Below are 16,921 nucleotides of genomic sequence, written 5' to 3' on the forward strand. Positions count from 1 at the left end.
CTCCTCAGCTGTAAAAGAAAACTTGAAAAACATAAAAGAAAAATTGCTATTTGCAGCAACATGGATGAGCCTAGAGAGTATACTAAGTGAAGTTAAGTGAGACAGAGAAAGTGAAGTAACTCATCTGTATCTAAAAAATGAGAACTTATTTACAAAACAGAAACAGACCTACAGGCTTAGAAAACAAATTTATACTTACCAAAGGGGAAGGTGTTCAGTTCAGTTCAGTTCAGTCACTCAGTCGTGTCCAACTCTCCGCGACCCCATGAATCACAGCACGCCAGGCCTCCCTGTCCATCACCAACTCCCGGAGTTCACTCAAACTCATGTCCACAGAGTCGGTGATGCCATCCAGCCATCTCATTCTCTGTCGTCTCCTTCTCCTCCCGCCCCCAACCTTTCCCAGCATCAGAGTCTTTTCCAGTGAGTCAACACGTCGCATGAGGTGGCCAAAGTATTGCAGTTTCAGCTTTAGCATCAGTCCTTCCAATGAACACGCAGGTTTGATCTCCTCTAGAATGGACCGGTTGGATCTCCTTGCAGTCCAAGGGACTCTCAAGAGTCTTCTCCAGCACCACAGTTCAAAAGCATCAATTCTTCGGCGATCAGCTTTCTTCACAGTCCAACTCTCACATCCATACATGACCACGGGAAAAACCATAGCCTTGACTAGACGGACCTTGGTTGGCAAAGTAATGTCTCTGCTTTTTAATATACTATCAAGGTTGGTCATAACTTTCCTTCCAAGGAGTAAGCGTCTTTTAATTTCATGGCTGCAATCAGCATCTGCAGTGATTTTGGAGCCCAAAAAAATAAAGTCTGACACTGCTTCCACTGTTTCCCCATCTAGTTCCCATGAAGTGATGGGACCAGATGCCATGATCTTTGTTTTCTGAATGTTGAGCTTCAAGCCAACCTTTTCACTCTCCTCTTTCACTTTCATCAAGAGGCTTTTGAGTTCCTCTTCACTTTCTGCCATAAGGGTGGTGTCATCTGCATATCTGAGGTTATTGATATTTCTCCCAGCAATCTTGATTCCTGTTTGTGCTTCTTCCAGCCCAGCGTTCCTCATGATGTACTCTGCATATAAGTTAAATAAGCAAGGTGACAATATACAGCCTTGACGTACTCCTTTTCCTATTTGGAACCAGTCTGTTGTTCCATGTCCAGGGGACGGTGTGGGGAGGGATAAATTAGGAGTTTGGCATTAATACATACACACAAGGGCCTACTGTCAGTAGCACAGGAAACTATATTCAAAATCTTATAATAACCTATAACAGAAAAGAATGTGAAGATGAAAAGATACATATATATATACATATACACACACACACACATGTATAACCCTCTGCTGTATACATGAAACTAACACAACATTGTAAATCAACTATACTTCAATTTTTAAAATAAATAAACGAACATATGTGACATGAATTTGAGAGTAAACAAATCAGACCTTAAGAAAAATTGAGAATTAAAGGAGATGACTTTCGTCTTGTAATTTGGAAAGAAATATGAAAGGAGGTGATTCCCTGGAGAACTGATGTGTGCAGTGCTGACTGTATGCTGGTCACAAAGAGGAGCCAGAGGTGAAACCATCGCTACTGTGATGAGCAGGGAGCGGGTGTCTCCAGAACGCTAGACGGCGTCCATAATCAACACCAGGTACAAGGTGGGAGCTCCCTCCTCCTTAAGTCTCACACTCTCACTCTCCAAGAGTCTTGGTTACATCAGAAGACATTCTGCCAATGTCAGGTAGCAATACTAATTATTTAACCATGTAAAATGTAAAAATCTTAGTGAGATGGATCCCTATCACCTTGGCAATAAATTCTAGGCTTAATATTATAAACAACCATATTCTGATGCCTTATTGTCAATTATTTAATTTGCCTATGCTTTGCTGATATGGAAAGAACCGTCAGTACGTATCTGTTCTAACTGCTACCTGTTTCATCATCACCATAATCAATTTCACAGAGAAAATGAAAGCCTTCCAACACGAGCTCCCCAAACTTTCCACTTCCAACCTACTAAAGTCTGTACACTACTCAGGATCAGTCTCTCTTTCCCTCTTTTTATTATGAACAATATATCCAGGCATTTGCCTCATGGTCCGGTGGCTGAGACTCCACACTCCCAATGCAGGGGGCTCAGGTTCGATTGTTAATCAGGGAACTAGATCCCACATGCCACAACTAAGACCCGGCACAATCAAATAAATAAATATTTTTAAAAAGAAAGAAATATACATCTAACCTCTCATGTTCTGACTCACATTTGTTTTTAACTTTTCAGGAACATCAATCAGTCAACTATCTTGCTCCTGAATCTTTAACATCTTCCTTCTTCCCAGCTCCTTCCTTTCAAAATTAAAGCTCACTTCAGTATTTCCCCATGTTAAAAAAAAAAAGAAAACTTGGCCCTATCTCTTCATCGAGCTGTTGTGTATTCTCCTTCTCCTTTTAACAGCCTAACTGTGTTGTGTCCACTTTTTTACCATCCAGTCACTTCTGGGTCTGTACCCACCATCCTGCACTGTGACTCTACTGGCCAAGGTCAAAGGCATTCTTATTGCTACATCCAGTGGCCACTTCCCAGCCCCTTTTTCTGTGAATTCTTGGCAGCATTCGTCACTGCCCATCACTCCTCTAGGAACATCCTCTTCTCTTGACTTGGCTCAGCGGGTCTCTGGACTGCCCCCTCCTTGTGTCACCATCTTCCCTCCTTATACAGCTATCCCCCATCACCTGTCCCCTTGAAGACTGGTATCTCTCAGTGTCCTGCCCTAGGCTCTCTTTTCTTGTTCTACATACACTATGGGGCAATTTCATCACTTCCACGGTGCCAGGGACTAGCCAAAAATGCTGACATCTTTCGTATCTATTTCTCCAACCTACATCTCTCCCCTGGACACAACAGTCCTGAGCCTAATTCTCAGTCTCAGCTTTTATGGCTCAAAAACTTGATTCACCAGCACATTCAAAGCAACTTTTTATCTTGGGGGGAGGGGAAACTAAGTTATAACTGTCACATAGTAGAGCTGCCATAGTTGACAGGCTGCTTTCGTTGCATTGATGCTACTGGTGGTATTCATCATCAATATTAGTATACTGTTAGTGTACTCATCATCAATATTTAAGTAAAATGCCAATATTTTTAACGTGCAAGTGATATTTTTGTTGTTTTATAACAATGAAATAAATTAATTCTCAACATTTCTAAAGTTTCAAATTACACTGTACTAAATATTAGGGTTTTAAAGTTCCCCTATACATTTCGAACTGATAATAAGCATTTTGAATGTTTTGACAACACATTTTAATGGTCAAGCAACAGTTATTTTTCCCATTAAATATTAAGATCACTTGGCATGATTTTAACTTGCATGGTCATCGCAGCAGTAGCTTAAGTAACAATTGTAGAGATTACAGATAGTATATTTTCCATCAAAGAGAGACTTTTTTTTTCCTCAGGCGTTTAGGTAAGGGGCTGATCGACTTAATTCAATCAAAAAGCAAGTCAAGCCAGGGCTGTTTTATTAAGACTACAATCTAACTTTGGCACAGTCTTGAAGTAGCTGGGTTCAGTTCTTGGTAGCAAAACCAACTTGCTGGCTGGCAGGAAGGGTGGAGTGGCAGGGAGGGTGGTGGGGAGGGGGGAGTGGGGATGGGGTCGGGGGGACGGAATAGAGTCTAGCCCTTAACAATGTACAAGGTGCTTTTAAGTACCTGACAGGCTCTTTTAATCCACCCAGCAGCACAGTGAGTTGACATTATAACCCCAACTTTGCAGATGTAAAAACTGAGGCCTGGGGCATCCCTGGTGGCTCGGTGGTAAAGAATTTCACCTGCCAGTGCGGGAGACATGGGTTTGATCCCTGATCCGGGAGGATCCCACGTGCCCATACGACACAACTATTGAGTTTGTGCTCTAGATCTCAGGCGCCACTACTGAAGCCAGCAAGCTCTGAAACATGGGAAGCCACAGCAATGAGAAGCCTGTGCACGCAAACACGGAAAAGCCCATGCAGCAACAAAGACTTGGCGCAGTCAAAAATAAATATTTTTTTTAAAAAACTGAGGCCTGCAATCTTCTGAACAGATGTCTTCTGATTCCTAAATATTTTTGCTACGTGACCACATGAAGAATTAGGCCCCTTTTCACTGTACCTAGTTTAGTAACTAAAATAGATGATCAGCTCTAGTATCAAGACCAGCTTTGTTAACCATTCGACAGTCATTATGCAACCCCTGGCTGTGGTGAGTGAAGAAAAGGCTAAAGCAAAGTAGATCTTTACCCTTGAAGATCTTCATTTATAACAAAAGGACATGGCGATGAGCAGCCCCTCTCAGGAGCTCTTGACAGCAACATACAATTTCTTATGAATTGTAAGCTGCACGCTACTTCACATTTTAATATCTCTGGATGCTGTAAAATCAACTGAACATCACAGTTAACTTGTTAGCATTTGTGTTCTGTTAATGGGATGTAAAATAACATGCCTCTTATAATCAATGGTATCTTATGAAAGTCAAGAAAATATAAAATAATTAAGTGGCCACTTATTTTATAGCAATCTACAAACATTTATCAAAAAGGGAAGGAAATGGCAACCCACTCCAGTGTTCTTGCCTGGAGAATCCCAGGGACAGGGGAGCCTGGTGGGCTGCTGTCTTTGGGGTCGCACAGAGTCGGACACGACTGAAGTGACTTAGCAGCAGCAGCAAGGCTTTTTATCCACAGGTAATAAAGTTAATATGCTACCACAAAACTGGAGGTCATTAGTATCACCGTTATTGATTCCCAGTGCCCCACTTGGGTTCAAGGTCTTCGATCGCAAGATACAGGCACGGCAAGGGGTTCCTCAGTTTTGGTTCAGAAAAGCTTGCACAAAGGAGGCAAACAATTAGGTTGACAATCCCAGATGACACTGTAACCAGTGGGCAAATATGCAAAAAGCATAATAATGTTGAACTTCGGGTTCTCCTTTGTAAAATGACTATAAAAGACGTTTAGTGGTGTGATGAGGAGAGATGATGTTTGTAAAATATTTGGTAGGGACAGCAGACACTCAATAAATGGTAATAAAATTGGTTAGAATGTTTTGAATAGAAGAAGTAAATCCGAAAAGCTGTGATTTGGGAAATTAAAGTAGAATCTGTGACTAAAATGGGTTGGATAAAGAAAGTGATAAGTAGAAATCTAGTTAATATGCTTTTTCGATCGTCTGGATGAAAGGTGGACGGGCAGGGGGACAGGTTGGGGGCAAACTAGGACCTCTACGGTGGAGATGCGGCAGTCGGGGGTCCCTAAGGGCGAGGGCTACAAAGACTGTGAACCTGTTACAGTACCTGCCTGGGAACAGAGCCTGGTGGGTGGAGGCCCCGCAAAGCACGCGAGGAATCCGGAGGGTCTGCAGCTTAGCGCCCGAGTACCAGAGAGAGGACGCGGAAGAGCGACAGATTGGGGTTGTGGGGGGAAGGTGGTCACCACCTCTACCTAAGTCCCGCCCTGGGGAGCATCTGTATCCAGGCAAAGAAGTCAGTCAGTACCGGAGGCTTGGACTGGCAGAAACCGGTTCCTCCGCGGGATGCTGGCGGGCAGCCGAGCGGAGGCGGAGCGCAGTCCCTGCTCCGCCCCTCTCACCGCGTCCCGCCTCTCTGAGCGCGCTCCGAGGGACGGAGGCCGAGACGCCCCGCCCATCTTGGCCACGCCCACTAGTCGCGCCCCGCCCTCTCACCACCCCGAGCGCGTTATGAGGGGCGGAGCCCAGTGCGCCACGCCTATAAGGGCCACGCCCATCCCCTCCTTCGCTCGCCCGGGAACCCTGCTCGCGCCAGCCCTTTTCCGCTGCCCCGCGTCTCCCCGCGCGGCCTGAGCACCGCGGCGACACCATGTTGGGCATGATCAAGAACTCGCTGTTCGGGAGCGTGGAGACTTGGCCTTGGCAGGTCCTGAGCAAAGGGGGCAAGGTAGGCCCACAGGGCTGTTGAGGACCGGAAAGGGGTCTCTGCTGGGAGGAGCGGGGACAGAGAGACAGGATGGGTTTGAGGGGAGAATCCCAGCTGAACGAGATGGGCTGCGCCTGTTGAATGCACTGATCCATTTATACATTACAAACATTCTGAATGTTTGTGTGCTGCGAGGTCTTCGGTTGCAGGAAGGACTGAAAAAGTGCTTACCCTTAAGAAGCTCCCAAACCGTCCTTGGTGGAGAGCGGAGTTTAAGAGAACAAGATCCGCGCCGCTTGGAGGTAACTGTGGAAGGCCAGGAGCACCTGGCAGGAAGCAGTCCAATTCTGCCAGTGGGTGACGGTGAGGCCTTCGCAGAAGAAGTGCCTTCGGTGGGCCTCGGGAATATGCAGGAATGCTGACAAACGAGAAGAGCCTGTGCAAAGGCTCATAGCTGTGAAATGGCTTGTTGGTCAATGGAACTCCCAGAACTGGGTGCCTAGAATACAGAATGAGTGAGGCATCATCGCAGTTTTCCGCCAAATTGACATCTGTGCTCACCCAGGCAGATTGGACTGCTCCCTGAAAACAAGGAATCTGCCACTGGGTGATAAGCTCCTTGCAGACAGGTACTTTGTACTCTCCCTGGCTGGATACTCAGCTCCCCACCCAGTGCTTCTTTTTAAAAAAGCCGTGTTGTCTGGGCGGCCAAGGCCAGGTACCCATTACAACAATCATCACACAAAACCCTCAACTACAGTCTGGACTGTTTAAGCAACTAATAGCCAGAGGCCTGTGCCTTTGTCTTTATCTGTCTCCTTACTCATGTAGAATGAGCAGTTTAAATCTATCAAAGGTGACCTTTTCAGATGCCTACAAGCAGCAAGGCACGTGATGAAAATGGGTGACAGACTGAGGCAAGCTGAGGCTAACTGGAGTGAGAACTCAAGTCCCCATCTGCAAAGAGTGATTCCCGGCAGTTGTCATGCAGTGGTAAAGAATCCACCTGCCAGTGCTGGTGATGCAGGAGATGTGGGTTCAATCCCTGGGTCAGGAAGATTCCCTGGAGGAGGAAATGGCAACCCACTCCAGTATTCTTGCCTGGAGAGAATCCCATGGACAGAAGCGCCTCGTGGGCTACAGTCCATGGGGCTGGAGAGTCGGACACGACTGTGTGACTGAGCACACACGTCATGCATCGATGTGAACCAGGGTTGCCAGGTTTTTAAGGAAAACCAGCAATCTAGACTCTTTTGTGTGATATCTCTAGATATAAAATTTATTCATTCAACAAATAACTGTTTGTTAAGTGCCAAGTGAGGGTCGGGTACTCTTATAGGCAATGGGGTAAAATAGTGAACAAAACTGGAAAAAATCCCTGTCCTCGTGGAGCTTCTGTTTTAGTGACTAAAGAACAATTAAAATGTCAGATATTTCATGTATCGGGTGGTGATCAGTACTGTGATCAAAAAAAGAAAAAGCAGGAAAGGGGAGGAAGGACTAGCGTGTGTTAGGCTGAGGCTGTAGTTGGAGTAGGGCAACTGTGTCAGTTTTAACTGTTAAAATGTTTGTAAACGCTGCAGATCAGGTGGACAGGAGGAGGTGTCTGATGGGATGTCGCCCGTGTGCACACCCATCTGTGGACTCAGCCCAGTGACCTCCAGGGTCCTTGTTGGCCTTGACGCTGAAGAATCTGCCTGTTACTTAAACCTTGCAGAGAACTTTCCTTTCTGTAATAGAATTGGGCTCACTTTGTCTTTGGGGTACAGGATTATTTGCAATGCAGGCTGAGGGTTTGGTCTCCTGGGAGAAAGCAATAGCAGGAGACAGGAGGATGGGAAGAAGGGAGAGACCAGGGTATTTCTCGTCTCCTTCTCCACCCTATGAGATCTCTCGAACCAAGAGCTTCTCTGAGGCTCCAACTCTTGCTGGCCAGGTTACCATTGGTCTAGGTTTCAACACATGACCCAGGTATCTGAGCTCAGGTAACAGATTACCCTCCCTCCACAGCCCTGTAGGGCTCTTGCAAACCTCTGGGTTGCTTCACTCTTCCCTGGTGGGCTTCTCAGCTCTTTTGCTAAGTTGTTCAGTCGTATCTGACTCTACAACCCCATGGACTGTAGCCCACCTGGCTCTTCTGTCTGTGGGATTCTCCAGACAAGAATACTGGAATGGGTTGCCATGCCCTCCTCCAGAGGATCTTCCCTATCCAGGGCTTGAACCTGCATCTTACATGTCCTGCATTGGCAGGCTGGTTTTCTTCACCACTAATGCCACCTGGGAAGCCCCTTTCAGCTCTTTTAATATCTGTGAAATCAATTCCTTGAGTCAGGGTGCCTATATTCAAAAGATTTTTCCTTATTAGCCGCTTATCAGCACAGAGTCACCTGCCACTGATTTGTTGTCTCCAGGCATAAATGCTCCTCCCTGATAAGCATCTTTCCTCAACATTTGGTAAGAATATGGGGCCAGTTTGCAGCAGCATGGGTGGTCCTAGAGATTACCATACTGAGTGAAGTAAGTCAGACAAAGAAGGAGAAATATCATATGACATCCCTTGTATGTGGAACCCAAAACGAAGTGATACAAATGAACTTACAAAACAGAAAGAGACTCACAGAATTAGAGAACAAACTAATGGTTGCCTGCAAGAAGGAGGAGGAGGAGGAATAGTTAGAGTCCTGGATGGATATGTACAGACTGCCATATTTAAATTGGATAACCAACAAGGACCTACTGTATAGCACGGGGAGCTCTGCTCAATGTTATGTGGCAGCCTGGAACACAGGGGAGTTTGGCGGAGAATGGATACATGTATATGTATGGCTGAGTTCCTTCCCATTCACCTGAAACTATCACTATGTTGTTAATTGGCTATACCCCAATAGAAAATAAAAAGTTTAAATTAAAAAAAAATATATGGGGCCATACAGGGTATTATTACCAAGCCAAAGCAAATCATTTAACCCGAATGAACCTCAGTTCCTGCAGCTTAGAATGGGTATCAAAATATCTCCTCTATCTACTCCCAGAGTTGATAGAAATTTTACATTTGTTTGAGAAACATGAAAATGATATATAAACTAAAACACCCTATAAGTGTAGTGATATTGTTATGTCAGAATTCAGCTCAACTCCACTCTCACTAGCTTCATGGTCCTGGGTAGCACTCTCTGATGCTGATGAGGGGGGAAAAATACTTCACGTCTTATAAGATTGTATTGAAATTTAAATGAGAACCAATTATAAATTGTGCAACAGAATACCTAGCACTTGATTGTTAACTTTCCTTTTCTTACAGGTAATTTGGGGTAAGTTACTTAACCTCTCAGGCTAAGCTGGTGAAGAATCCATCTGTGATTCAGGAGACCTGTGTTTGATCCCTGGGTTGGGAAGATCCCCTGGAGATGGGAAAGGCTACCCACTCTAGAAACTCCAATACTTTGGCCACCTCATGAGACGAGTTGACTCACTGGAAAAGACTCTGATGCTGGGAAAGGTTGGGGGCGGGAGGAGAAGGGGACGACGGAGAATGAGATGGCTGGATGGCATCACCGACTCTGTGGACATGAGTTTGAGTGAACTCCGGGAGTTGGTGATGGACAGGGAGGCCTGGCGTGCTGTGATTCATGGGGTCGTGGAGAGTCGGACACGACTGAGCGACTGGACTGAACTGAACTGAACTGAACCCACTCTAGTATTCTGTTTTGGGGAATTCCATGGACTGTACAGTCAATGGGGTTGCAAAGAGTCGGACACAGCTGAGCAACTTTCACTTCACTTTGCCTAACCTCTCAAACTCTCTGAACCCTGAAATTCCTCAACTGTAAGATGAGAATAACAGTGCCTTGTGTGACATTAAACGTTCAAAGACTCTTATAACCCTTTTAAAAATAAAATATATACACTTTCAGGGTGTTATTATTGTGAAGAGAATCTTTTTCTGAAATGACCTCTCCTTGGAAAGAGTCTTAAGTCAAAAACTGTTGTCCACTGTCCTGAGTCAATGAATGGAGCACACAGTACGCCCCATGTATCTTGAGGTTAGGTTCAACCAGATGTTCAGGGCTGATTCCAGGTACCTGCTGGGGGCCCAGGCTGCTACAGACCTTATCAGGTGCCTTCTGCCTTGCCTGGATGGGGAGAAGGACGTACAGCTCTCTGTGTGGGGTTGGGCGGGACTTGTGGGTACTCAGTACAGGACTGCTATTACTAACCAGTATCTTTATGGGGTTTGTTTCCAGTCTGTGCACATTGGTTAGGACCCCACTGCCTGGCTTGGAATCCTGGCTCCACTTCTTGCCACTGTATCTTAGGCATGTTGCTTAACCTCGTGTGCTCCAGCTTCATCTGAAAATGAAGATGAGAACACTTCATTGGGTTGTTGGAGGGTTGAATGAATGGATCCACATAAAATATTTAAAATAATACAAGACACATGGAAAGTACTCAGCTTGATCATCATTATTGTTATTGTTATTCCCTTATAATGAGAAAGCTGTCTTCCAAAATCAGTGTGTATACCCACCACATCAGGTGGTGTTGGGGTCCTTTAGTGGACCTGAACCTGGTGGTCTGGAGTCAATGATAAGAAAGTGAAAGAGAGAGAGCCAGAGGGAGGGGGAGAGAGAGGAAGAAAGAAAGACACGGGGACCCAAGCTCTGATGGCGCAAAGGTGCTTTAATGATCTTTCTGTGAGTATATAGGCTGTTGTACAAGAAATTTCTTTTGACAGTGATAAAGATCAGAAAACCAAACGTATAGCAACTGTTACCAAGGGAACAAGGGATTAAGAATGGTCACAAGGTCAGGAGACAATCCATATCTCAAGAAAGGGGATCGAGACTAAGCAGTTTTGTCATAAAGAGAATGTTTACTGAAGGAGATTCAAGCCTGTCTCAAATAATGACCTCAGTCCTGGGAGCAGCTTGCTGTTCCACTAGTTTCTGACAACAGAAACTTATAAGGAACAGAGGATTTATGAGAAACAGCACGTAGGACTCCTCTTGTTAAACATTCCCTGACAATTCCCCCTTATTTATTTATAATATTTCTAAAAAGCGTTCTGACCATTAGAGTTTGTTTAGTTTTAACAATTTTTGCATGAAGGCAATGGTAGACGACAAATATAATTTTAAGACAATCACCAGAATTACAGTTCTAGACCCAATGTTGTGAGTAATGCTTTGAAACCATCTGCGTGGGTCTAACCCAGATAATTGATCAGCTAGTTGTTCAGCTAAAGTTTTCAAATTAGTGGAAGAGGGCAAATTCAAAGATTTCTTTTTTTAATAATTGTACATTCAGAAAGGCATTATGTATGATTTGTAAATGAAATTTGATTTGTTCCCAATTGTAGGCACTATTATTGAATTGAACAGGAATAACACAAAATTGAGTAGAATTCCAATCACATTTTAGCATCACCTGTTTTTGTACATCTGTTAATTGATCTCCAACCCATTTGATGGCTGTTTTTAGTTCCTGTATTTCATCTTGAATATCCTCATCTATCTGAGCCTGAGTGGCCCACATAGTATAAGCATCTTTAGTTCAATTTTGGAGGACGATTTGAGGGCGAGAAGGTGTTATTTCGCCATCAAGCCAGCCACGGAGCCCTTTTCATGGAAGTGTTTCATTGAACTGTTGGTAATCTTCTAGTCACACATAGTGACTATTAATATCATCTGAGCAGTTAGATACCCACATACCATGGGGCCCCCAATCAACAATGGTGTAATTGGCCATAAACATTAATTTATCTGATATTTATCTCAATAAACAGGAGTATATTTAAAGTCTTTATAAGTAAACCCCTTACATTTTAACTTTTGTCCTTTTCCTAGAGTTTTGGTAGTATTGACATGGTTTTTATAAAAGGACAGGGCGGTAAACAGTCCAAGCAATGTGTGGAAGTTCCTTTTTTGGAGGCAGGACAAAAGCCCATGTTTGTCGATTAACATTAATACATAATTTTATTGGGCCCATGCATAAAGGAAGGATTTCATATTCTCAGTTCAGTTCAGTTCAGTCACTCAGTCGTGTCTGACTCTTTGCGACCCCATGAATCACAGCACACCAGGCCTCCCTGTCCATCACCAACTCCCAGAGTTCACTCAAACTCATGTCCATCGAGTCGGTGATGCCATCCAGCCATCTCATTCTCTGTCGTCCCCGTCTCCTCCCGCCCCCAATCCCTCCCAGGATCAGAGTCTTTTCCAGTGAGTCAACTGGTCGCATGAGGTGGCCAAAGTATTGGAGTTTCGTAGCCTAGAGAAATGCTAATTAGTCTTCCTCTTCCTTAGGATGAAAGGGCCCCTCCAAGCTCCAAGGAGGGGGCATATGTGTTGAGTCATTAGTGGATACGATTGGTCCTATATCTGTCCATTCCATAACCTATAATAAAGGGGGGGTTAAGTGTATAAGCCCAATAAGTGTGATCAATCAAGTCAGCCTTAGCAGAGGAAGCAAAAGCAAGCATAGCGACAAAAATATTTTCAGGATTCCGAGGCATTCCCTGTTGAGAAATCAGATTTTCAGCTTGATTAGTAAGGGTTTTTATCTATCCCCAAATAGGGAAATCATGAGGTCCATGACGTCAAGTGCGGCGTTTTTTGGAAACTTTTAAAGCTGCCGTGGCTTGTATTGGAATTTCTTCCTCTTGGGGTTTTTGTTGTTTCGTCTCTAGTTTTTATGCTGGGGGCCCCCTTAGGTTGAATCTTCTAAAGAGGAAGCCATGTGAGTTCTTTGGATCCATATGGAGAAACAGAAGCATACCCTTTTCCCTGTGAGATTACCTGAACCCTGTATAAGAGACTGCAAAAGAGACATAGGCATTTAGAACAGTCTTTGGGACTCTGTGGGAGAGGGTGAAGGTGGAATGATTGGGGAGAATGGAATTGTAGCATGTATATTATCATAAGTGACCAGTCCAGGTTCGACGCATAAATTTTCCTCTGTTCAAGAAAAAAAAAAAAAAATGACTCATATGTCTTTATGGTAAATAGAGAAAATATTTATATAACTTACACTGAATAGTATACTTTGTTTTAATATTAATAAAAATTTTGCATTTAAAAAAAAAATAAAAAAATAAAGAGGAAGCCATGTGAGTTCGTTGGATCCATATGGAGAAACAGAAGCATACCCTTTTCCCTGTGAGATTAGTAGCTTAGATTTCCATTGACTGGTTAACCCATCTTGATACCAAATGGGCAAAGGAAGGGAGGTGTCCTTCAAAGTCTCGAAGTGTTTTTCTGCTTTTGTCAAAATATCTCCTTGTGGTAAGTTTAAAAAATTTAAAACAAAGAAAGCTATATTAACAATAGTTATAGAAAGAAAGGAAAGCAATAATGATGAAAACATTCCTAGGAAATATTTCAGTCCAAAAAAAAATCATCTAGAGATCTGTTTGGGGACTGGTTTTTGGCTGTGGTTTTGAATTAATGGGTTGATTTCCTCCTCATTCAGTACATACATTTTTTCTGATATAAAAAGAAATGGGATCTGACTGTGTTTTAAGTGGTTTGTGTTATTTGGGGCAAAGGATTAGGAGCAAACACTCAAACATTTTTTCCTAAGTGAACTTACTGAAAAAGCTGATGCAGAACAACTTGACAAATGAAACGCTGTTCACATCCAAATACCTGACCTTGTCCCCGGAAAAGAAACGCAGCCTGGCAGCTGCTGAATCTCTGTTCAGTGTGTTAAGGAAGATGATTATACTTTCAAGACTGACCTGAAAAGAAGGTGAATATTTTGCACTTTTGATACTCTTAGGAACAAATAACTTATTCGGCAAATGGTGTCTTTTTTATGTTTTTTTTTTTTTTTGTATTGTGGAACAGGCACTGAAGTTGATCTTATTTTGTTTTAAGAATCTTACAGACTGGAAACAGAAATAAAGCTGTATTAACAATAGTTATAGGCTTAAAGAATATATTGCGTTGGAATCTAGTGAAGTTTGCTCTGGATAAGGAAGATAAAGTGTCCCTGTGTATTCCTTTTATTTAATTTTTTATTTGTAGTTTTAGTGTGTAATGTGTTTAATTATGTCTTGTGTTTGTGGATTATAAGGAATGTTTGTAATCTGTTTAATAGAGAATGAATGTAAAAATTGTTTGAACTGTTTAGGAATATAGGCAGGGCCATTGTCTGTTTTTATAGAATTAGGTGTTCTCATTATTATAAAGTAAGCTATCAGGTGGGTTATAGCATGTTGTGTAGTTTCACCTCGGAGAGGTGTAACCCCTATAAAAGAAGAATTTGTATCTATCGAGACATTTAAGAAGGAAGAGGAAGAAAGTTCAGGGCAATGAGTTACATCCATTTGCCATAAAATTTTCTTTCATTTGTCATAAACCTTTTTTATATTTTTGTATTAATCATTTTATTTGCCATTTCTTATATCTTTTTATTAACTATGAAGTGTCTTGTATTTTAGCATTTTATAGATTTGTGAATATATTTATTATAATATATATTATATTTATTTTATATAAATATATATTTTATATATATTTATTAATAGTTTAAAATCTCTTTAGTTTTTCTGTAAGAAAAACTTTTTGTAAGAGGAAGTTAGTGTTTAGTAATTAATGTTTTAAAATCTTACTTTATTTGGAAATGACCTAGCTATTTAATAAACTTTTATCATTTAGTTTATCATTTTTAAAATATAATTATTTTTAATAGAGTTTATCTGAAAGTTTTCATCTTATTTATATATATATATATATATAAAGAGTTACCTTTTTGTTGACAAATTTAGTTTACCTTAAACCTAGGCATAATAAAGGTATTACATAATGTTGATGACTTAAGACATGTCTTAATTAGATTAGCAAATAATTATATTTAAATGAACATTATATTTAATATTGAATGTTTTTCAGTTCACGTGAACTTGAATTTAAATAGAGCTCATTAATTTCATGTTATCCAAAAACAAAGACATATATTACGACATACATAATTTTAGATAGACAGGCATAGTTTTCTGCTTGAAATTTAAAATATCTTTTATTTTTTTTTTGAGTTCCACCAATTTGTTTATGGCTGGAGTCCTAGATAGAGTGGGCTGTGAATCCCAAGGACATGATAAGAGTTAACTTTAGGTTTTTTTCTTAGTCCTGTATTTGTTTCCCAGGCAGAACTGGATTTCCAAAAAAGTATTTTAACAACTTAACCTTTTCCTAACTGCATGTGTAAGTAAGAAGAACCAGTTTTGCAATTTCAAAAAGGATTTATTTTAATCAGTTTTCTCTGGAGTCTAAAGAATATCATGGCCATTCATTGTCAAAAATATCATTTCTCCTTTTTGTAGTTATAGTATATTATTGCCACTCCAGTACTCTTGCCTGGAAAATCCCATGGATGGAGGAGCCTGGTAGGCTGCAGTCCGTGGGGTCGCTAAGGGTCGGACACGACTGAGCGACTTCACTTTCACTTTTCACTTTCACACATTGGAGAAGGAAATGGCAACCCACTCCAGTGTTCTTGCCTGGAGAATCCCAGGGACGGGGGAGCCTGGTGGGCTTCCGTCTATGGGGTCACACAGAGTCAGACACGACTGAAGTGACTTAGCAGCAGCAGCATTAATGATATATGCATGAGGAAATCGCCGTCATATTGTATGTAAAGTCTTGGCTACAGAATTTTGACAAATAGTAGGACTGTTAAGCATACCTTGAGGTAACACAGTCTATTGAAATCTTTTATGAGGCCCGATATGATTAGGATAAGGGAGAGAGAAAGTGAATTTTTCCCGGTCTAAAGGTATGTTAAAAAAGCAATCTTATAAATCAATAATAATGTGCCAGTTTTGAGGAATGCGACGAGTTGACTCACTGGAAAAGACTCTGATGCTGGGAAAGGTTGGGGGCGGGAGGAGAAGGGGACGACGGAGAATGAGATGGCTGGATGGCATCACCGACTCTGTGGACATGAGTTTGAGTGAACTCCGGGAGTTGGTGATGGAAAGGGAGGCCTGGCGTGCTGTGATTCATGGGGTCGCGGAGAGTCGGACACGACTGAGCGACTGAACTGAACTGAACTGAACTGAGTAGGTGATGGGATCCCTGGTTGCAGTGCATCCATAGGTTTCATAGATGCATTAACTTTTCTAAGGTTTGTTAAGAGACGCCATTTGTTAGATTTCTTTTTTATAACAAAAATAGGAGAGTTCCAAGGAGAGCAAGATTCCTCAGTATATTTTAATTCTAATTGTGTGTCTGTAAGTTCTTTAGTAGCCTGTAATTTTTCTTTCATAAGGGTCTATTGCTCTGTCCAAATAGGCTCATCATTCTTCCAAGTTATTTTAATAATTGCTTTATTTGTTAAATGAGCAGTGGCCCTTAGGAAAAATGTGGAATGCATAAGTAAGTCTCTCTATTAGATTAAGGAGTGCATCTATCACATAAGGTCTTAATGTTGCAGGCTGGTCTTTTGGTCCTTCATATGGGTAGATTTGAACATTTTGATAAATTCCTTGTACTTTGGTTTGAGAAATTCCTGCAATTTGGCAAGAGATTTTTTGCATAGGCCAGAATTTGGGCCATAAGTGTTTGGAAATAATAATATTAGATCCAGTGTTGAGAAGACCGGAGAATCTTTTACCATTAATTTTGATATTTATATTTGGTTGGGCATATTCAGATACCAGTAATTTTCATAAGGATTGTTTTTGATCTGTACTGCCAAATCTGCCTGTCTGTACATTATTAGAGGAGTTAATAGAAATGTAAGGTAAAAGAAGTAATTGAGCAATTCTGTTCCCCTTTTTGAATTGTCATAGAATCTGAGATGACATCATAATTTGAATCTCTCCTTTATAATCTGAATCAATTATTCCAGGGTGAATAGTAATTCCTTTAGAAGTCAAACTAGACTGACCAAATAAAAGACCAAAGGTTGTGGGGGCAGGAGTCCAAAAAGTCCGGTAGGTATTTTAGAAGGGACTGCTT

General features: G+C 41.9%; 1 protein-coding gene across 1 annotated transcript in view; it reads left to right on the plus strand.

The window, feature by feature from the left end:
- Positions 1-5,810: 5,810 nt before the first annotated feature.
- Positions 5,811-16,921, plus strand: part of HEBP1 (heme binding protein 1) — a 33,137-nt gene continuing 22,026 nt past the window's right edge. Inside the window, exon 1 of the mRNA XM_055395994.2 lies at positions 5,811-5,978. Coding sequence (XP_055251969.1) covers positions 5,901-5,978 — 78 coding nt within the window. The 5' untranslated portion in view covers positions 5,811-5,900. The remainder of the gene's footprint in view (positions 5,979-16,921) is intronic.

Source organism: Moschus berezovskii, chromosome 6, assembly GCF_049115385.1.
Source record: "Moschus berezovskii isolate FMDL1 chromosome 6, NW_MosBer_1.0, whole genome shotgun sequence".
Classification (NCBI taxonomy): Eukaryota; Metazoa; Chordata; class Mammalia; order Artiodactyla; family Moschidae; genus Moschus; species Moschus berezovskii.